The sequence below is a fragment of the Zingiber officinale genome, chromosome 1B (genome assembly GCF_018446385.1).
Source record: "Zingiber officinale cultivar Zhangliang chromosome 1B, Zo_v1.1, whole genome shotgun sequence".
In the NCBI taxonomy this organism is placed as follows: domain Eukaryota; kingdom Viridiplantae; phylum Streptophyta; class Magnoliopsida; order Zingiberales; family Zingiberaceae; genus Zingiber; species Zingiber officinale.
Genome location: NC_055986.1, coordinates 40165473 through 40189429, shown reverse-complemented (window position 1 = coordinate 40189429; position 23957 = coordinate 40165473). Strand labels below are relative to the sequence as shown.

The window sequence follows — 23957 nt, the reverse complement described above, 5'->3', positions numbered from 1 at the left end:
AATAATTATAAAAGGTCACATTTTCATTCTCAAAATACTTTATTCTCTAAATTAAAATACAAAGTAATTTTTATTTAAATTAAATGAGTCAAGACAAAAAAAATCATTTCATCTAAAAAAATAGTATTTATCTTTAAAATATGAGATTTATATTAAATTTACATTGTTGTATTCATAATGACCTTCTAAATCTATTTATATTTTTTAATTTTTTTTAAACCTTATAATTTTTAATTAAGTTTGGATAATAATTATTAATGACAGTGAAGGGCTAAGCTTTATTTAAATTTATGTCATTTTACTCTGAATTCATCTATATTCTTTTTTTTTAAAATTTAAATCTTTAATAAAAACTTAAAAATTATAAGAGAAGGTTAATAATAAAAATAAAAAAATTGAAATATATATTTTTAAAACAAAAATATTACAAGAATTTAAAAAAATTTGTGGTCGGTGTTTCGGCGGTTATTTGAACGTAAGAAGATCTTCTATGCGATATCCAAATCTATACGGGTGGTTTTGCAAATAACCACTTTATTATTATTTTTTCCCGGTGTCCTGTCAGTGGGAGCGGACGCCGATCCAATTCGAAACCCTCCTCCCTCTTCTTCGAGCTCCCAGTCGCTTCGAGAAGCAGATCACAGTCATGGAGGTTTCCAAAGATCACATCGCCACTCTTCTCGACAACGGCCTCTTCGGCTCCGCCCAGATGCTGGTACGTCAGTATGTCGGCTTTTTTGAATGTTCATCTTCATCAATGAATACCTCGTGTAGTTTCTTTCTGAATGTTCATCTTTCTGGTTAAGTTTTTTTCGTTTACTTGCTGTTTATTTGGGTTTTCGAACTCTGAGGCATCGCTCGTGTTTGTTTAACCTTTGTGATTCGGGGCGCATGAGCCTAGATGGCTTACTTTTTTGTTTTTTCATTGATGTTTAAAGCTCTCCGTCGAACTGCAAAGCTGGAGTTTTATTAATGCAGATTGTGTTTTCATGGACAATATTATTCTGGGCATCCAATATATCTTGGTCATCGTTGATTTAACTTACTTATTGAACTTTGATAGGGTTGCTTCCTTGTAACTTCCCCTGTGACAAATAGCGAGGCTAGTCCATATCTGAAAGCTGAGAACTTGGTAGGTATTCTTCTCTATCTATTCTATTTATTATGCTCTCCTGAGTGGCACGTTCTCATTTACTGCGATTATTTTTTACTTTCTTTGTTGCCATTGTTGAATAAATCACGCATATGGATAGTTTTGGTATGATAACCACTGTACCATCTTGGATGCTATATGATTTTAAATATGAATATGATGTTCTTGTGGATGGGCCATAACTGAGTTAATAGTGAGACCAAGTGAGAAAACTGGTGGCAATTGCTTCCAGATTGGGTCATCAAGGTGTAATGAGACAGTGCGTGTAATAGTCAACTGAGACAGCATAACAATGATTACTGGAGAATTGTGCTACAGCATAGTTGGTATTTGGAAATTAGTAAAGCAAGGAGATTGAGATATATATATGTACAATATTATTGGTAGTGATTCAGCTAAAGCTTAGAATTGTGGTGAAATATGTGGTCTAAAAGTATCATGCCTACCATTGTTAGAGGAGTCAACATTTTATTTGTATAAAACCATGTAGAGAAGGGAGTACAGCTTTTTAATAAATGGATTTGGTAAAAAACAAAAAAGGAGTCATCCAATACGGATATAATTGAATAGCTCAAATAGGGATCGTTTATACAAGATGTGATCCAATTAAAATCCTATCAGTTACTGCTCTATTAACTAGTTTTCTTACTGTAAAAGTATCTACTTGTAAAGATCGTGATACCAATTGTGTCTAGGCATCCTAGTTAATATTGTCTAATTTCTCAGTGTTACTAAGCTTGTCTTCTACTAGTGGAGGATCCTTCGACAAGTGTTTTTTTTTAAAGTGCTTAATGGCATATTTCATGTTCTGCATCAATTAGGCCAAGGCATCTGAGAGGTGCACTTTCTTAAGTATTACATAAGTACCACTGTCGGAAGGCTTGAGCTGATAGGTTGTGCAGAAGCATGGACCTAATCCTTTTGAGTTTTTCAATTATGTTTCTAAGGTTCAATATTGAAAAGATTCAGGAAGACAAATCTATGATGCTCCTACCATATGCTTAAATGAGAATCAAGGTAAGCAGGTGATGGCTTAGTAATGTCTAAATGGATTTTGACATACTAATTCATCCTTGTAACTCTAAGTTCCAAGATTCAAGGATCGACAAAATTCTGTGAAAATGCATTTATCTATCAGTATATTTTGTTTTAAGATGCACTTATGTATTAGCATATCTTGATTTAGGATTCCATATTCAGTAAAAATTACTTATGCTGGTTTAAATCACCAGATTTGATTTAGATCTTAGTTCATGTTACACACTATGGACATTTAACATGCTGGCATTCGATGCATTTTGATACATAATGACACGGCTAGTTTTGTGTTCGGTTTCCCAAATTATTTGCAAAACTATGCAACATTTATTCACTAAAATCAAATTTTGATTGATATACCATTTTTTTGAATTTCTTAGATTTGAAAACTGAAATCAATTTTTTATTTCTCAAAATCTTCTTTCCGTGGATTATGAAAAATTTAAAAATTTTCTTCTCCCAAACAGTGCTATAAGCTTTTTGGAAAATTGATCACCCAATTGCAATTTCAGCATGTCCATACTCGGCAAACATTTGTTTGACATATTAATGCTTGACAAATGTTGTCTTTTGCTGAAAACATTTGTTTAACATGTAATGACTTATTTCATTTCTCTGCAACTTGAGATTTTGATCAGTCACTTTTCTTGTATTATAGGTTCTTCAAGGTGATGCTTTATATGGGGAGAAAGAATTTCGTAGGGCCTTGGTAACTATTAGTACTCACATAGTAAATTAACAAGAATATCGTAATGGTTTTCTGTCTCATTTATAGATTTTGTGATAATCTTGTAGTGCAAATATAATTCAAAACATGAATGTAAATGTGATGTGTTTTTTGGTCCCATCTGCGACCTTTACCTCTCTACTCAATCTACAGAGACCTCAATATAAGTCTAGTTTTAAAATTGTTTCTGGATGGAGCTCTAGGGTTCTGCTTCATTTTTTTTTTGTGTACTGCTTTTCATAACAATATCAAAGTTACCTCTTCTTCTCCTTGACATTTTCAGCAAGTACTAGTAGAGTCTTTAGATGTATTTGCAGGTTTAGACTAGTTGAAGTTCTGAAACAATTGATGAAGGTTGCAAAGATGGCGTTATAGCTATTTTATGGCGCTGTCTATTTTAGTGTCTTTTGTTGACATGATGGTTAAGTAACTGTCGTCATGTTAAAATAATTTAAGGTAATCAAGATTCACTTAGGTTCTTTCTTTGTTCATGAAGTTACTAGGGTTTTCTGCACTACTAGGAGCATATTTTGTGTATGATTACATTGTTTCACACTTTCTCAATTTTGGTTTATTTACAGAATATGTACAAGCAAGCACTTCAACATTGCAAATTTATTTCCAAACAATCGATGAACAATTCAAGAAGTTCATTTTCTACATCAAGTAGTAGGTCATCATCACCGAGTTCTATGAATGGTTCTCCGATCAATGAAAATGAGGTTAGCCTCCTTTATAATGCATAGTCTGAATACCTTTGTCTGTGAGAAAAGAATTTTCCTCAGTGATGATTATCTTCTTCTTGGCAGGTGAAGTTTAAAATTACACTTTGTCATTGTGCACTTAATGAAAACCGTGCTGCCCTTGTAGAGGTTTTCCCTAAACTTCTCGATATTTTTTTGTTTTGACATTCTCTAGATTATTGTATTTGACCTAGAGAACAATTTCACCAACATAATTTCAGTGTGGAAGGTTGAAAATTTTATTTTATTCGGTTCAATTACAGACTCTGCTAACCATTTTAGATGAGTTATTTTTAAAGCCTGAACCAATTCCTTAATTATGCTAACTGCAAAGCTCATCAGTGCAAGTTGTATTTTGTGTTATGATATTTCTGCATGGTTATAATTCTGCAAAAAAAGGCACTATATGCCTAGGAAATATTTTGTTGATGTGGAAACGAGAGTTGTTTTATTTTGGTGATTATAACCATAAACTTGTAAGGTGCACACCACAAGGTGAGAAAAATGTTGGGATCGTACACAAAGGCAGTGGTTTTTTAAATTCTGCAAAAAAAGTCACTATATGCCTAGGAAATATTTTGTTGATGTGGAAACGAGAGTTATTTTATTTTGGTGATTATAACCATAAACTTGTAAAGTGCACACCACAAGGTGAGAAAATGTTGGGATCGTACACAAAGGCATTGGTTTTTTAAATTAGCGTTTTGATTTATCTTATATTCAAAATTCTAATAAGTGATAAAAAGCAAGATGACTGTGCTGCCAGCTTGTTTGGAAGGAGATGCATTCACTTACCCTGGTGCATTTATTTCACCTAAGACAATAACTTCACAAGCACATGTAAAATTGACCCAGTTGAAAGGAAGTTCACATGATGGATAGACTGAGAGGTCCTAAACCAAATGCCATATAGACAAAGCAAAATTCTATAGTCAGCTTAGTAGTGATATGGGTTTGAAATAGCTGTGTTTTAAATTTGGTTCATGATGCCTACAACAGTACCCATATGATGGTTTGATGAGAGTAACTAATATGATTATGTTTTCCTATTAGCATTTTCTATGGAGCTTCTTTCTTCTTCTCCCGCTTCTTGTGATTATCTGCATTCATGGCTCATTTAGTTGTTGTGAGGGGAGAGGATATATACCTTACTATAAAATTTCCTTTATTTCTTTTCTCCTTGACTGATGTTGATTGACACCAAGCTGTACCAACACAGAATATGGTTGTCGGAATGGCCTGCCACTGGAACATGGACACATGGCTGACACCAACCTGTACCAATGCACTATAAAGTCTCGGCACTTAAATCTTACTGTTTCAGTTAATGTTGATAGCCGACAATGGAACAGTAACTTAAACCCTGGCATGGAGCATTATCACATGGTCAAAATCATGTTGAATGACATTCTTTGACAATGATTACTATAAGGTTCTATGTGTGAATTAGGTTGGTGGGAAGGGTTCGTGATCAATTTTCTTCTAGGGACAATGATCCTAAACCATATAAACCTTGGTGGGGAGCATTGATGCATTTCTAAAACCATGTCAAATGGTGTTTGTTGATGGTGACCTATGGGAGGGAGGTCCGGTGTGTGAGCTCGTCAAGCAAGAAAGGTCAATGATAATTTTCTATAGGACAATGGTCTAAAGGACCAATGGCTAAATTTTCTTATAGGGACAACAGTCCTAGGGCATTTGAAACCTTGATTAGGAGCATGGATTGAAATTCATTCCATGCCAGTTGGCATGGATGTGATTTTTTGTTCCACTAGTGGATTGACATGTGGAAGAGACAAACGATGCGATATTTTCACTTCGATGATGACATGCAAAATTGCTAATATTGCACAAAAGTGACAACCTCTACATGAGATCAGTGAGATAACAATTGCTTCTCAGAGGTCCCAAAATAACAATGGCCTCACTTGTGGTCCATGATGATGTTGAGGGTTTCACTCTGCCTTCAATGACATCGAGGGATTCACTTGTGATCAACAACAATGTAAAGAACTTCACTTGTGGTTCGTGACAATGTTAAGGGTGTTGCTCGTGTTGAATGATGACACCAACACTTTAGCCCATGGTTTGTGATGCTTCAATGAATGTCCCAAACAACATCTTCTTCTTTCTTTCTTTTTTCCCCTTGTCTCTTTCGTCCGCTTGGCATACCCAGTAGCACGAGGCATGCCCAACACATCAAGCCAGTCAGGTTCTGAAATCCAGGCTTGGCTTGGAATTTCAAACCTTGACTAGAAGTACTGACACAATGTCAAAAATCACATCAAATGTTTTGCAACTTCAGAGATCTCTATGAGGAAGGCACAATAGGTGAGCTCTAGAGACATGAAGGGTCAGAAATCAGTTTTTCGACAGGTCAAGCAGTCTTAAGTCTCATTGTTTCCAGAGAATGGGACTAGGTAAGCCATTCATGTCTTCTTCTTCCTTGTCTTCCTATCCAATCGCTGCTGCTGCTTCAGGCAATAAAACCCAACATTGGAATGAGAGATAAGCTAGAAGGATAAGAGGAAGTATATTCTTTTACTTTCTAATACAGGGTTCTGACTTTCAGGAGTTTGACTGTTGCACAACAAGGAAAATTTGAGCTGCATATTTGCACTTGCATACATAAAAATATAGGTGCATTTTTTTCACTTTTTATTTCAGTTCTACCTAGAAGGGGAGCCTTGACGCAACGGTAAAAGTTGCTGCTATATGACCTTGTGGTCATTGGTTTGAGTTGCGAAAACAACCTCTTGCAATGCAGCTTGCGTATAGTAGACCCAATGTGGTCTGACCCTTTCTCGGAATCCTTCATTGGCGGAAGCTTTGTGCACCAGGCTGCCTCTTTATTTCAGTTCTACCTAGGAAATAATATACTATCTAGCCCTTTCTTGGATGCCTATGGTTTTGAAATTGGACTTGTAAAGTGAAACATTGTAGAATTTTTCCTAATTTTACAGATAGAAGGAATTCCTCCAAAAGCAAGAACACTACGAATGAATCTCACATTGGGGAAGCTTTATCGCATTTCTAGGCACAACCGCTCTGCCATTGCATGCTACAAAGATTGCTTAAGGTTAAAAAAATAATTCTTTGATCATTGATTTAGATCATGACATAGTTATATTGTTTCCCATATGATCTCATTGTTTATCTAGCTATTACTTTTTATGGAATGAAAACATTTTATTATCCCTAACTTCTTTATGAGAACATATCATTTTCTTCCATTGTGAAATTTTGACTACCTGGTCTGCGCCATAATTTGGATTCATTTATATTTTATTGCACTTTGTACGTTTACTCATGATAAATCAAATTCTTGAGCAACCACAGTCCACTTATAATCCATCCACTTTCCATTGTAACTATTAGATGATGGAAACCTTGTCAATTCTCTGTTACAACTTTGGTTACCTGACATAAGTTGGTTATTCAATAATGGCCTGAGGTATTCTTGTTTTCATTGTTATCTTGCATAACGATAAAATCCATCCTCCACCTGTTATGCTTATGGACAATGGAAACTCTTTTAATCTCTTTAACACAATTTCTGTTACCTGTTGAGAGTTGGATTCTTCAATAATGAGCAAAGGATATTGTTGTCGTTAGATCGTGAAAGTTGATAGAGGAGGGGGGGGGGGGGGGGGGTGAATATCGATCGAAAAAATTATCGTAGCGAAGTGCACAACGGAAAAGTAAAAGAACAACGCTAACAAGAACCAATTTACTTGGTTCGGAGCCTTGGTCGACTCCTACTCCAAGGTCTGCACTCGTCGAGTGCTTTGTTGGGCAATTTACTATCAGTTCGAAAAGATGATTATAAAATCAATTACAAGTGTAATTAAACAGAAATACCGACAACAAAAGTAGAGGAGAAGAACTCTTGGCAGCACATTGTCGGAGGAGCTTCGCAGCGTTGCAGGAGCACAGCGCAGTAGCGCAGATGTCGTTGTTGTACTTTGCTTCAGGACTCACCCTCCTTATATAGGAGGCTCTGGGCGTCCAGATCCCTTCCGGACGCCTGGACTGTGACATCGTTGGACCAATCAGCGTGCTCCAAGCTGTCAAGGATAAGTTTTGCCTTCCGGGCGCCTTGACCAATTCCGGGCGCCCTGACCACCTCCGTGCGTGTCAGGGCGCCTGGACCACCTTTCTCCAGAATGTCCTTCTCCTGCAAGAAAGAGTTAGTCCGAGGTAAAAATAATAGTTTAAACTACCCTGCAAAATAGAAGTTAGCACAATAGAAAAAGAATAGTAATTAGATTCCGTCTCATCGAGATCGGAATCTAGTCAAGATCTCAACTTAGAATTCCGAAATGGTTCTAAGTTGGATTGGCGTTTAAGTTCCCTAACTGGGAACGCGTCCTCACCAAGTCACCCCCCTCCAGTGACTTACCTTAACTTACCTGTTAGACGTCCGGTTAGCCCGTCGACCCTTCTGGACTTCGTGCCAGCTATCAGGTCAGTCCGTCGACCTGGCTGGACTTCGTGCTAGACATCCAGTCAGCCCGTCGACCAGTCTGGGCTTCGTGCCAGCTATCAGGTTGACCTGTTGACCTAGCTGGACTTCGTGCCAGACATCCGGTCAACCCGTCGACCAGTCTGGGTTTCGTGCCAGCTATCAGGTCGACTTGTTGACCTAGCTGGACTTCGTGCCAGACATCCGGTCAGCCCGTCGACCAGTCGGGTTTCTCCTGCATACTTAGTTAAAGTGTTAGATCACAATGAAACTAACTTAATCTACTTTGTCAGCCCGTCGACCAGTCTGGGCTTCGTGCCAGCTATCAGGTTGACCTGTTGACCTAGCTGGACTTCGTGCCAGACATCCGGTCAACCCGTCGACCAGTCTGGGTTTCGTGCCAGCTATCAGGTCGACTTGTTGACCTAGCTGGACTTCGTGCCAGACATCCGGTCAGCCCGTCGACCAGTCGGGTTTCTCCTGCATACTTAGTTAAAGTGTTAGATCACAATGAAACTAACTTAATCTACTTTGTCATTCATCAAAATCTAGGTTAGACCGTTAGTGCTAACCGCACAAACAATTGTTTGGATTTCTGTTAAAATAGAGGTTGATATGATTTTGGTTAATTATGAAGGGCAATGATCCAACAGAATCTGTGTTTGTGAATTTGGTCTAAGTCTTGAAGGAATGGTGGAGGGTTGTTTTAAAACCTGATTGTCAGGGTGATGATTGGTAAACAACCTCTTGGATGTTAAACTTGTTTTTGATAGGTTGACATGATTCATGTATTTGAGCTCAAATGGTTGGGACAAATTAATATTGATATTTATGGGGAATGACAATGCATAGTGTATTTGCTTCCAATCATGTTATTATGTACATATCTTTATCATGCAATATAGAAGTAACTGTTATTGGCTTCAATCAAATCGATGTTAAATTCATATTTACTACTTGTTTGTGTTTGTATATCCTGGTCAATGCATCTCTCTAAACATGCCTGAGGCATTTCTGTGTTGGTGGTTTGTTGCTAACGATGTAGTTTGTGTTAGCATAGTACAGCATCTTATGCCCCTGTGTATTGTTCTGTTCCAGTATCTTCGTATGATGGAAAGATTGACTTCTCTGAGGTGAAGTTGGAGTAGAATGATCAAAGAGAATATTCCAAACTCTTGCATCAACAGTTGTAGGAAAATCACCTTTTATGTCTCAATTTGATTTTATAGTATGATCTTAGACTCTGCATACCTCATCCTTTTGTATTTATTCCCAATTGTGAGACTTGAACACACTATACACATCTTTTTTTTTTTTTTTTTTGCAGTCATTCACTTATTAGAACAGAACGTTTTTTTTTTTTTTGCATTGTAAAAGGTTGTCTTAGCATCTGTTTCTTACCTCTAGATATTTGGTTATGTTTTTTTGGATGCTGCCAGATTTGTAAATTATGTTTTTTTTTTCAATAACTAGTTTTCTTTTCAGTATATTCTTATCGTGATTAATCAGAGAAAAAGCAGCTTGTCAAACATACAGTTGCATATGGAAAATATTTTGTAATATGTTGTTACAAAGTTTTTAAACCTCTATGCTTCAAACAAATAGTAAAGTGAAATTTAAAGGACAACTTCATCACTGATTTATGAGAAAAATATTTTATTTAATTCGTGTTACATCATCATAAAGCAATGAAATTTTTTGTTTTTCAGATGTTGAAGTTCAGTCACCACAATTGACGTGTGAAGTCTTTGTAATGGACCTTTTTCATTCTTTTGAAATTTAAACAATTTGAAGAGGCATACACCCAAACGAGGATATGTTCAAGATTTAAAATGTTTGAAACACAGACTTAGGGTGTTTTTCTCTCACAAAGGTTGATTATCAACAATAAAATTGATTATGGAAAAACCACATCTAGCTGACTGCATAGTTTTATTCCATATGTTCAAAACATAAAATAAAACAACAGTTTTCTTCACATTTAATTAAAAATAATCTATAAACATGAATGATCATAAAATCTTCTGATGGTTGGTTCTCACTATCAAACTTTAAATCTATGTAAAGTACACATTTTTCCTTTGTACACTTTTGCAGGAACTGTCCATATGTTTTGGAGGCAGTTACAGCTTTGGCTGAGTTAGGAGTTTCTTCCAAGGAAATCTTGTCTTTATTTCCTCAGGTCTATTTTTCGTACTAGAGTCCTAACTACTTCAGAACATATCAGAGTCACTGCCAATTGGTTTTATTCTTAAATGTACATTATATTGATAAAGATTATTTCCTCTCTCTGAATTTTGCTAATTCATGTTGTGATGCTTTTACTTGTTGCTATATTTATTTCTGTGCATATTTATCTGTTTTTGGCTCAAAGAGTCGTCACAATTAATAGCAGAACGGATGTGGTGAATGTAGTGAGCAACTGATTGGATTTGCAATGGGGATATTTTGATGCCTAGAGTTGTAGATTAACTGCATTTTTTTTTGACAATATATAAGCCAGAGTAAATCAAGCACCAATGCATTTTGACAACATTTATTCTGGAGTTATTTTAGGTGCTGGGTTGCAGTGGTATTTGGTGAGGGTATCAGGCTGTTTAGTGGCAGAAACATTATTTCTCTTGGAAGTTCCACGTCCAAGTATATATTAGGTTGGAGTTTTTTGTTCCATAAAATTCATTGTTGAATCTACGTAATACAGGGAAACTAGATATTTAACATTGATTTCCAATATTATAGGCATATAGTTAGATGCTTTAATGTGTTGTTTAGTGGTATCTGATTTAGATGGGGGCTACTTTTCAGATGCATATATTTTTGATTAAAGGAAATATATACTGGCATGGATGTCAATTTTGTTTTTTTTCCATGAAATGAACACTGTAAATGTGTTACAGGACAATCAAAGCTTTCTTTTGATAAACTGTTAAGCTGTAAAATCATTTTGTGGAAGATTCAGATAACAAATATTATGTTCCTTGTTCAAAGCAATTTGAATGGGATGAGGAATGCTCATTATTTATTTTCCAAAGAAATCAAAGTTTCTTGATTTCAACTGGAACTTATGATGGTTTTGTCTGATGATCTCTAGACATCAAATAGAGGAAGATTACCCTTTGATCACCTAGATCCTGCTCGGTGGTTGCATGTAAGTCAAAATGTTATTCATTTTTATCTGAATATCTTTGGTTTATGATGAAATTGATTGTTTGTTAGCGAATTAGCAAATGATCATACTAACTAAGCCTGTGCAAGTTGCTCGTTTTCAATATGGGTTTTTCTTGGCTGTGAAACTTACTTTGTACTCATGTTGACACAACAAGCGTAGAATATGAGTTCTGCAAGCTTAAGTGCTTAACTGGTATTGAATAGAGGAAGAAATGGAGAGAGGAAGAAGAGGAGATTTACCTCTATTGTTGTGTGTCTGAAACTGATTAGGGATAAGAAGATTAAAATGCTTTCTTAGTGGCAGGAGTTGCACAAAAATACGAGTCAAAGGAGAGTTACCTCTGTGTTGTGAGATTGCTAGAGCAGACTTGTCACAATGTTGTACCTGATTGCAGGAGTAAAGGAGAAGGGGAGTTGAAGATGACTTTTTGTGTTGTTTTTGGTTGCAAGAGTCGAGAAGTAGAGGCAGCTTAAATTGACCTTTAAACTTCATCATTACCACGAGATCTGGTTAGGGATGAGATAGACAGGTTAGTATATCCAAGTTTCGGGTCTTAGGTGATGGGTAAAGGGTCTCATGTGACATGCCCCCATAATCACGGTTTAAATTTGGAACTTTTTTCTTGAGTCTTTGTTTCCTCATGTTAAAAAAAAAATCACATATGAACTTACAGTAGTTGTGTCAGGTACTCTTATTAAGTTTTAGTTATATGATCTCTTAGATGTTTATACCATGAAAATTTGTGTCAATTTTAACATGATACCACAAGAGTTTGTGTTTAAATTCTGAGTTATATTGTCCTATATTGTTTCATTTATATTGTTAGCAATGTAAGATCCATCACATTATACAATGCATTACAATTCCCTTATAAAATGATACAATTCTTCTATATGAATCAAAATTTAAAGGAATCATGGTGAATGATTCAATGGAAACTCAAATCTTATCTGATATTTGATATGATAAGAAAGACAACTCCTAATAAAGTGAAATCCAACCAACTAAAATCAGATTTAAGCCATTGAAGCATCAAATAAATCTAATATATAAAAAATTAAACCAAAGTCTTTATAAAAGACGAAAGAAATTATGTAAGTATAAAGTCAACAATGACATATAAGAAGAAAAAATTTGTCACGTGAGGACACAGTTAGCTATAATGTAGATGAACTCAATACTTGACAATTAGTCAGAGATAAAGTTTGTCACATTGGTATACAAAATGACAATGACAATGATTGTAAAACAGGTGTTGCTTTATCAGTCATGTCAAGTTGTCAGACATTCCTCTCTTCTTGTAGCATGATCATTACTTGTTTTTTCTCTCTTCAAGTTGCTGACGTGGATGCAATCTAAAGTGATATTTTTGTGCCAACAACATTTGACTAAGAAATTTGTTATTGCTGATTTCATTTCAATTCTTAATGAATGACATAAACAATAAACTGTGGATTGTCACCAATCTAAGGCATAAAATATATTTTTTGTTAAGAAATAATAGCTTACTAAAGTAATAATATATCTTACATATTTTAGGATATTAAAACTATTTCAGATGAATTGTGATTTTTTTTAACCATAGTTTATATATATATTTTTATTTGATCCTTACAATTCACAATGGATCCTTACATTTCATTAGTCTTACATATCTGGAAACAGTCTCTTGCAAAAAGTAGGGTAAGGTTGCGTACAATGGATCCTTCCCCGGGACCCCGCATGGTGGGAGCTTCATGCACCGGGCTGCCCTTTATGCCCTTACAATTCACAATGCCCCATATAATCCACAAGTTGAAACATCATAACAATTCACAATACGAACCACAATATGGGTCTCGATTTGACAATCTAATCCTGTTAGTTCATGTGCTTAGTTCATCTGCTGGATGTTGACCATCAAGTACACTATGCCCATCTGCGCTTGGATGTGAAGTATGAAGTTTATATAGACTGGCCAATTTCTTAATGAGGTGGGAAGCCATTCAATTTCAACAACAGGAGTTTTGCACATTTCTTAATTTTTTTTTGGCATGTTCATAGGTTGAAGTTAAGCTTTCGCTGCTTTTTCCTTAGTATACCAACCTTCCTTTTAAGTGGAAATCATGTTAATGAGTTAATCATCTGGAAAATCTAGATGATACAATTTATGGTCCGAACAGCCATGTGCATCCATACTATTATTGTATGTATAATACTACTCATTTGCCGTTTCATAGCTTATACCTAGATAAGCTAAAAGCGATTTTTGTCCCTAGAATCTGGAGTGTGTTCAAGGTAGAAAGAGCTGGTCTTTTTAGTAGCTGTTGTTATATGTCTAACCTTTATGTTTGGCTTATTGAGTTCTGCATTTATTCTTTGATTCAAATTTAAACCTCACTACGGCAACATGGAGTTGGACCAGTGCTTATTCTTTCTTTGCCATCCTAACTTGTAGCGTTATGTTGAAGCTCAGTGTTGCATTGCTTCGAGTGACTACAAAGGTATGCTTCCTATTATGCTTAAGTATCTCAAATAGTTTCAACTAATTTGGCATAATTAGGTTGCTGCTTTCGTCTATTATTCTTGTTCGATGGTTCTTATTGAACCTTATGATTTCTTGTTTACGGAGGATTCTCTATGTAGAAACTTTTGATAGAAACATCTACCTGAGTTGTTAAGGTTTGTGACAATGTGGTAAAGTATTTCAACTTGGGAAAGATGCTGCATGTTATCATTTCGTATCAAGGTAGAGAAAAAAAATCCAGTTTTAAGGAACGAACATAACCCATAGACTTCTGGAGGGTTTATACAATTGGTTATTTCCTGCATTGCAAGATGAACTAAACTATCATAAATTATTTTGTGAGATAAATTCTATCCATTATCAGGGTGCCACAATTTGAAGAGGAGCCTTGACACAAGAGTAAAGTTGCCGCGGTGTGACCTTGTGGTCACGGGCAGTAAAGTTGCCGCGGTGTGACCTTGTGGTCACAGGTTCGAGTCGCAAAAACAACATCTTGCAATGCAGGGTAAGACTACATTTATAGTAGACTCAATGTGGTTTGACCCTTTCCCGGGACCTTGTATTGGCGAGAATTTTGTGCATCGGGTTGCCCTTTTATTAGTGTGCCACAATTTGTGTGGTATTTGACAGCCATAACATTTGATTCAAGAAATTTACAGTAAATGTCTGCTAACCGCAGAACAACACTAGCCGCTTTAGGATGAAGCTGCAATTGAGATCTAAAACATTTAATTCTGATACCCTTAGAGCACATCTGTTGATACCCTTAGAGCACACCTGTTGGAGCATGATTAGTCTCTGCATCATCATTTCATTAGTCTTACACAGCTGAAGTTATTTTTTTTTAAAAAATAGATTTTGAAAAATGCGAGTATTGAAAACCCTTAGAAAACAATTAATCAGATAATAATGTTTGCTGATATACCAAATTGACAGCTTGTAATCTGGATTTCTAGATGCCTTTTGTCAAGTTTAAAGGAAGAGAAAAATGTAAATTTTGTGTTGTGAAGCTAAGTGTCTATATAGGTGCTGGTATCATGCATATCTTGAACGTGTAGTTGGGGGGAATTTGTCGATTCAAGTAATTTTAGCAAGTACACAACAATTTTTTTTAAAAATTTGTTTACCCTTGATTATTGCTGCCATTTGAAAACTAACTGAAATTTGTTTGAGATATTGTTCTTTACTACATTTTTATTGCATAAAAATGGAATTGCAATATCTACATTCTTGGAGCTATTGCTTACTTTTGATTTTGTAGGCGGTCTTGACCATCTCGCTGAACTATTACAGCAATTTCCTAACAATGTTCACATTTTATTGGAAATTGCAAAGGTACGTGACTTTAGAACAAGTAGTTTCTTTCATGTGACTTTAGAACAAGTTCTTTCTCTTGCTTTCTTATGTATGAAGTAAAACTGGCCTTGCTCATCATATTAGTGAAGCATCAGAAATACTGATTAGACAGGATGAATAAAACGGATTCACCAAATTGCCTCAAAATGAACAACTCAATCAACATTTAGATAGAGCGCAAATGATCTAAAGTGGATACAGTATCAATAAATTGCAGTGGGAAATAAATAATAGAATATTTGCAACATTAAAATTAATAACTAGATTGTAATGAAAAACTTGTTAATGCAATCATAAATTTGTACGTAAATTCAACGATAAGTCTTAAGTACAATGATAAATCGTGTAAGTGCAACGATAAAATAAATTAGTTGCAATGATAAAACTAATTAATTACAACAATAAAAACAAAGGTGAAAAAAGAAACAATGATCTTTATTCTTTAACGTGATTCAATGACCCCTTTTACTCATAGCCTGTGTTGTTCTAGTGCAATTGTTTTCTAATAGAAAATCTCACTATCAATCAATATGTGCATACAAGCCTCACAAGTCTTAGATCCAATCTAAGAGGATAAAACTTTAAGAACAAACAATTTCTTTTTACAATGATTATGAAATATGAGTGTAGAAGAGAGAACAAGATAATCAGAGTATGCCAATAATGCACAAAGAAGAGAAGAAGAAATTAAGCAACATAGAGAGAAAATACACAAAGCCTGCATAGCTTATTTACTCGAGACATTACAAAATAACTCATAGAGAAAGTTGTTCTAATGAAGAACCTCAAGAAACTATTTATAGATGGTTTTCAACTGTTAAAATTTGTATGTAGGTTTGCACATCTTTTCAAGATTTAAAATTTAAATATAGATGATGATATGGTAGGAGATCGAGCCTAATTACGTAGGAGGATCTATATAGCCGACCCCATTTAATAGTATAAAGGTTTGGTGGTTGTTGTTCCAACTGTTAAAATTTGTATGTAGATTTTATGCATGACTTTTCAAGATCTAAAATTCATTTTCAACTGAATCAGCAATCTTTGGTCTACCAAGGAAAACTATTTGGTTGACCAAAGTATCTTTAGATCATTAGATGTATTAATGGATTACTATCGTATAAAGATCAATGATAATTATCAATTAGGTTATAATTGTCAATTAGGTTGGTCGTCAAAACAAAATTTATTTGGTTTATTTGGTCTATAACGATGCTTACTTAACTAAAGCAAACTTTTGGATGACCAATGGTGAATAGTAACAGTTGAAACTCATTTTCAGGCTTTATAGGTTCTACCTAGGCTTATATTTATATATTACAATAAATTCTATCCAAATATAAAAATATTTGGATATTTTCACAGGGTCAAAATACTTTTTAGCTGATCCATGTCCATCTGCTTGACCAAGCCTACCTCACACTCAACCAACTTGTCAAACACGAACGACTCACTTAAATATGTTGTCAAACCTCTTAAGGGAGTAACAATTAGCAATGTATTGTAATATTACAAAAGAGGGTTCCATGATAATATTTGGCTATTTGCTGATTAATATCTAAATGTACATTGAGGTTACGCACACAATCAGTCATTTCAATTTGTTTCAATTATGTATATATTCTCTCTATTTCCATTATGTCTCGTCACCACCTTAAATTAATGATGATTAATAAAAGTGGACATGTATGACACCTCTTATTTCTCCAATTATCAATTGAATGTGGGATGCCATACCACCACAACAACAACCAAGCCTTTTCCCACTAGGTGGGGTCGGCTGTATGAATCCTTTTACGCAGCCCTATCTCCTATTATATTATCATCTATATTTAAATAAAATTTATCTTATTTTATTGTTGCTAACCAAGTCTTTTTTGGTCGTCCTCTTCCTCGTTTGATATGCATGTTTATCATGATTTCACATCGCCTAACTAGAGCATTTATTGGTCGTCTAAGTACATGTCCGTACCATCTTAAACGTGTCTCTCGGAGTTTATCCTCAATAGATGCAACTCCGACTTTCTCTCTAATGCTCTCATTCCTTATTTTGTCCATCTTCATATGTCCACACATCCACCTTAACATCCTCATCTCTGCAACTCTCATCTTATGCTCATGTGCTCGAGTCATAACCATGGCAGGTCTAGCTGCGGTTTTATAGAACTTACCTTTAAGTTTAAGAGGTACTTTACGGTCGCATAAAACACCCGACGCTCCCCTCCATTTCACTCATCCTGCTTATATTCTATGTAAGACATCTCTCAATCCTCCATCATTTTGTAAAATGATCCTAAATATTTAAATCTCTCGATTAGAACTCGTCCTCTCCTATCTTAACAATTGTTTCATTACTTCTAATATTACTAAACTTAAATTCTATATATTCTATCTTTAATCTACTAAGCTTAAAACCTTTCTCTTCTAGTGTTTCTGACCAAGATTCAAGCTTAGCATTTACTCCTTCACGTGTCTCATCTATCAAAATAATATCATCTGCAAATAACATGCACCATGAGTATCGTGTCTTGAATTTGTGCAGTGAGTTCGTTCATAATTAGTGTAAAAAGATAGGGACTTAGGGGTGATCCTTGATGTAACCCTATTTTATTGGAAATGCTTGCATTACTCCGTCTGAAGTCTTTACTCCAGTCGTTATATCCTCATACATATCCTTAATTAGTTATATATATTACACTAACACCTCTCTTTTCTAAAATTCTCGAATAATTTCTCTTGGGACTCTATCATGCTTTTTCTAAGTCAATGAATATCATGTGTAGATCTTGTTTTTGCTCCGATATTTTTCAATTAATTGTCTAAGGAGATGTATAGCTTCTATTGTCGACCTAAATTGATTTTCATCACTTTGGTTTCCTTCCTTAATATTTTTCTATTACTTTTTCCAAAGTTTCATAGTATGACTCATTAGTTTAATACCCCTATAGTTTGCATGATTTTGTATATCTCCTTGTTCTTATATAAGGGAACTAGAGTACTTATCCTCCATTGATCAGACATTTTTTTCGTTTTCAATATCATGTTAAATAATTTTGTAAGCCATTCAATACCTTGTTTCCCTAAGCACTTCCATACCTCTATCGGAATATCATCTGGTCCAACGGCTTTTCCATTGTGCATCTCATTTAAAGTTTGTTTTACTTCTGAAGTTTGAATTCTACGATAAAAATTAAAATTTCTATGCTCATTTGACCTAATTAAATTACCTAAGTTAAGTTGGTCACCTAAACCTTCATTAAAAAGTTGATGAAAATACCTCTTCCACCGCTCTTTTATTTCTCCATCATTTACTAATACCCTATTACATTCATCTTTAATACATTTTATTTGGCTAAGATCTCTTGTTTTCCTTTCTCTCACTTTAGCTATTCTATAAATGTCTCTTTCCCCTTCTTTTGTATCCAATTTTTGATATAAGCGTTCAAAAGTTTCATTTTTTTGTTTCACTCACTACTTTCTTAGCTTCTTTCTTGGCTATTGTATATTTTTTTAAGTTTTCCTCGTTCTTACAAATATATAATTCCTTATAAGCTATTCGTTTGTCCTTCACTTTCTCTTGTACTTTCTCATTCCACCACCAAGATTCTTTACTTAGTGGTGTATGTCCTTTTGACTCACCGAGTACACTCTTAGCTACTATTTTCAACTTTGATACCATCTTATCCCATGTTGTATTAGAGTCATCGTATATTTCACCTAATGCTTGTACTTCTACCTTCTCCTTAAATATATTTTGTTTCCCATCCTTTAACTTCCACCACTTAATTCTAGGAATTGTATAGATTTTCTTTCTATTGATACTATGTTTGAGGCATATATCCAATACTACTACCCTATGTTGGGTAGTTAAGCTTTCTCCAGGGATGACTTTGTAATTTTTACAAATCTTTCTATCCTTCTTCCTAACCATAAGAAAGTCAATTTGCGATTTATTATTCCCACTTTTGAATGTGACTAAGTGTTCTTCTCTTTTCTTAAAAAACGTATTAGCTAATATAAGGTCATATGCTATCGCAAAATCTAATATAGTTTTCTCTTCCTCATTTCTTGTTCCAAACCCATAACTTCCATGTACTCTCTCATATTCCTCATTTTTCACTCCGACATGTCTATTTAGATCACCTCCTAATAAAATCATTTCATTTGGTGGAATATTTTGTAATATTTCATCTAAGTCCTCCCAAAACCTTAATTTGGTAGCTTCATCTAATCCTACTTGTGGTGCATATACACTAATTATGTTGATAGTTTCTTTCGCCACTATTATCTTAAGGGCTATAATTCTATCCCCTTTTTTAACTACTGCTACAACTTTATCCTTTTACAAACTATCTATAATGATACCCACTCCATTTCTTGCTTTACTCTTTCCAGTGTACCATAACTTAAAACCCGAGTTCTTTATCATCTTTGCCTTCTCGCCTATCCATTTTGTCTCTTGTACACACAAAATACTAATTTTTCTCCTAATCATCATATCTACTATCTCCATTGATTTACCAGTGAGAGTTCCTATATTCCATGTTCCAAATCTTAGATTATTAGTTTTCCTATCATATTTGTTCTTATCTAACCTATAGTGTGAGAACTTTTGCCTATTTAACACTACACTCAAGTTCTCATGGAGATGTAGCGGTCCTTGCTGAGACGTTACAGTCGGACCCTGTAACGCGAACTCTTGCATATTTATCACTACACCCGAGTTCTGGAGATGTAGCGGTCCTTGCCGAGACGTTACAGTCAGACCCTGCAACGCGTTCCTTCCGGAGAATAACCTAGCATTAGCACAATAGTTTAATGGATTCATTCATTGAATATTTGCCATAGTTTGACGCTGGCTGGCAACCTAATGCAACCCTCCTCCTTTATCCGGGCTTGGGACCGGCCATGACCGGTCATCATGGGCGGAGTTGATGCCATACCACCAATATGGAAAATTATTAAAAAATGAGGATGTGGCATGCCACATTGGCAAAATCTGTTCGATGTTTGTAATGGTGACACATTGATTTGTTCAATTATCAACCAATGTGGCATTTTTGGTGAAATGTTCTTTAATTGTTATTGACAATTAAGGCTTTTTAGTTTTACATTTTATGGCATGACTCATTATCTATCTTTCAAGGTTGAAGCTATTATTGGAAGGCATGATGAAGCAATAATGAATTTCGAAAAGGTACCTGAAAGATATCACGATTTTGTTTAAGGTACATGTAGTACACTTGTATGTGCTTAATTCCAATAGATGCACAGATTCGAGCAATTGATCCCTACATTGTGACTTATATGGATGAATATGCCATGCTTCTAAAGCAAAAGTCTGATATATCCAAGCTAAACAAGTTAGTACAGGATCTGCTAAACCTTGACCATACAAGAGCAGAAGTTTATGTTGCTTTGTCAGCATTATGGGAAAGAAAGGATGACCGAAAAGCTTTATCTTATGCTGAGAGGGTACGTAATATATAATCATCATCTGATGTATCTCAGGCGTGAACTCTAGTACATATCATCTGATGTATCTCTTGTTTCCGCATGTCCTTTAACAGAGTCTTAGGATCGATGATAGGCATATCTCTGGCCACATTATGAAGGTGAAGACTTCTTGTTTATGTCTCAAGAACCACTTCTTGCATAATTGACTAATTGGACTCTGTTTATCTTCTTCTGGATTGTTATTCATGTTGGTTTTTATGTATTCTCAGGGTAACCTGTATCTGTCATTGAACCGGCCAGATGCTGCAGTCACTGCTTTCAGAGCAGCTCAAGAATTAAGATCTGATCTTCGTTCATACCAAGGTGATTTTGCATTGTTGATCATCTTGTCTTTCTAAGTTATTATTTATCACTTCAGCTTCAGCTTTTGCTGCTTTTACATGTGCTCCAGGTCTAGTCCGTTCATATCTTGCTCTTGCAAAAAACAAGGAGGCACTTTTTACTGCACGGGAAGCAATGAAAATAATGCCTCAGTCTGCAAAAGCTCTCAAGTTGGTTGGAGATGTTCATGCTAGTAGTTCTAGTGGGAGAGAGAAGGTCAGCTTTGTTCCGTTGCCTTGGATACTTTGGTTCTCTTTGGGATATTAAAGATACTAACTGTTCTAAGCTTAGTGCATGTTTTAAGATACTGACTGTTTAATGCATGTTCTGCAACTGTTTAGACTTGTGTTCCTCAATGAACTGTGTCCAAATTTTGCACAGGCAAGAAAGTTTTATGAATCTGCTCTACGGCTTGAACCTGGCTTTCTAGGAGCTGCTTTAGCATTGGCAGAGTTGCATGTTGTTGATGGACGTCATAAAGATGCCGTCTCACTGCTTGAGAGATATGTTAAAGACTGGGCTGATGACTCCCTCCATATCAAATTGGCTCAAGTTTTTGCAGCTACAAATATGTTATCAGAGGCTCTCACTCATTATCAAGCTGCTTTGAGGTATGTGCTCGAATGAACCTATACCTCATTCCAAAAAGGACTAGGCTTATGGCATTAACTTGCGTATTAAATATTCCTTCTGCTCCGATTGTGTTTTCAGTTCTTATATATAGAAATTCATCCACTTAATTCAATTTCAGGATAAACCCGCAAAATGAAGCCGCCAAGAAAGGTTTAGAGCGCTTGGAGAAGCAGATGAAGGTCTGAATTTTGCATATTTCAAAATTCATTTGAGATTTCCAAGCTCGTTGGACTGCTGACCCTTTTGTTTTTGTTTTTTTTTTTCCAGTTCTGCGTTCTGTTTATCCTCTTGTTTGAATTAAATTTCTTTCCTTTGCTTGTCTTTGTTCTTCTGCATTTCTAGGGAATGGATCCTGATGCACCCGATGAAGAAGACGATAACGAAGCTGAAGATGCCGAAGGTGATCAAGAAGAGGCCGAGATGCTTTAAGACAACCATTTTTAAAAGAAGATTCTGGACTCTTTATCGATCATAGCCCGAGACCACACTCTCTTCGGCTAACCGGGACAGTTGAAAGAGGAACTCAAGGTTCAGAATCTCAAAGTAATTGAAGTTTTACTCGAGATAAAAGATGGCTGTCTCACAGGCTCTTAGTAAGTAGTCATTGACTCATTGCTACTCAATAGACTGACCCTGCTGCTAATTAGAATCTATATTCAACTATTTGCAACAAATAATATATTGAGACACTGATACTTTTAAATTTTTAGGGGGCAACCGACTTCCATTTGTTTTGCATTTATTTTCACTGATTAGAGATAAAGATAAATAAATTAAAGAAAAACTTTAGAATGTATAGGCTTTTGAATTAATGGAATATGTATTCATTACATATTCCAATAGTAAGTATCATATAGTCTATCAAGAATATGTGTCGGCCCTCCCCTCTGATTTCCATTGATCTGTTTAGAGTTGTCTAGTCAGGTATGACCCAACTCAGCTTAAATCGGGGTTTGTGTTTGTGCTTGTTCTTGATCTTTAAACTAGGTTCGGCCGTGGACTTATGGGGGTCCAATGACTGTTAATATTTTATTTGTTACTTTAATTGTAATTTTTGACTTGTTTCATTTTTGAAATTAAGTAAAAAAAATCTATTTAATGGGAGCAAGCCGGCACCTTAACGGTCCCTCCAAAGCGTTCCAACACTTTTTGAAAGATAGTAAATTAAGGGGATATCTGTTCTAACACAATGATTTTTATTGTATGGGGAGGTCAAACACTTAAGATATATCTTGTTATACTCGCTTGAAATTGATTAAAAGATTTGTTGGACCAAACATCTATTCAATAAATTATATTTAGAATTATGCTAATTTATGTTAAATTATTTATATATTCAAATGATGTTGTCTCAAATCAATATTACAGAGGCATATCCAATATTATTAACTTTATTTAAATATCTTTATAAAATGATGTTATCTAAATTTATAGTTTTGATATTTCACCTACCTTATCTTGGATTCTCCGTGGGCACTTTGAATCTTTTTTATTTTGAATTTTTTTATATTTAATATTATAATTTAATTTTTAAATTTTAAAGATAAAATTCTAAATGTTATATTTGTGAGTTAACAAAAACATAATAAAAAAAATTATAAATGAACTGTCGATGGAGTAGGTTAATATATATATATATATATATATATATATATATATATATATATATATATATATATATATATATATATATATATATATATATATATATATATATATTTGTTTTGGTGTAAATTTAAACACCAAACATTTCTAAAAACAATCTTCAAATATAATTAGCTTAGATATAGATTTTGCATAAATAAAACTTCTATTTAGAATGTTATTTATTACTAGCAAGTTAAACCATCAAGTAAAGTTTCTCCTCGCTTATAATATTAAAATATTTTTATAAATTTTTTTATTGGTCTTCTAGAAGCCTTGAAAAGTCATCCATTGACAAAACTAATTGTTCACGTGAATTAATTGTTCCTCTGGTCAAATCCAATTGCAATTGTTCAACCAAAACAATTCTTTAATTTTTAGAGGGAACAAAATGAAAATATAAAATGGAAATATCTTTTAAATAAAATTAAATAACACCATTCAGAGGGAGTCAAATCTAACAAATGCGTGAGATTAAAATATAAACACCAAATAAAAAAAATTCACTTTTTCTAGAAGGAAATTTATTTATTGATCATATATTTAATATTATATATATATATATATATGAATATTATACTCTGTTCTGCATTTCTATCAATTCTTCTTCGCTGCTCTCCGGATCGGTCGAGATAGAATCGTCGACGTCGATCGACGCCGAGTTTGAAGCATGGAGGCCTCCGGT

General features: G+C 34.8%; 1 protein-coding gene across 1 annotated transcript; it reads left to right on the top strand.

Moving 5' to 3' along the window:
- Positions 1 to 564: 564 nt before the first annotated feature.
- Positions 565 to 22366, top strand: LOC122055396 (anaphase-promoting complex subunit 7-like). The gene is made up of 18 exons (XM_042616823.1): positions 565 to 715; positions 1064 to 1132; positions 2850 to 2900; positions 3500 to 3640; positions 3728 to 3790; positions 6625 to 6740; positions 10224 to 10308; positions 11218 to 11274; positions 13733 to 13778; positions 15063 to 15136; positions 20304 to 20354; positions 20432 to 20632; positions 20728 to 20772; positions 20884 to 20977; positions 21066 to 21211; positions 21377 to 21606; positions 21747 to 21807; positions 21971 to 22366. The coding sequence occupies exons 1-18, from the start codon at positions 647 to 649 to the stop codon at positions 22055 to 22057; spliced, it is 1686 nt and encodes a 561-aa protein (XP_042472757.1). The 5' UTR covers positions 565 to 646; the 3' UTR covers positions 22058 to 22366.
- Positions 22367 to 23957: the final 1591 nt, after the last annotated feature.

Coding starts and splice junctions, on each gene's coding strand:
- LOC122055396 (XM_042616823.1), top strand. CDS start 647: ATGGAGGTTTCCAAAGATCACATCGCCACTCTTCTCGACAACGGCCTC. Junction 15,137..20,303: donor TTTTATTGGAAATTGCAAAG/GTACGTGACTTT, acceptor CTATCTTTCAAG/GTTGAAGCTATTATTGGAAG. Junction 21,212..21,376: donor GTTCTAGTGGGAGAGAGAAG/GTCAGCTTTGTT, acceptor AATTTTGCACAG/GCAAGAAAGTTTTATGAATC.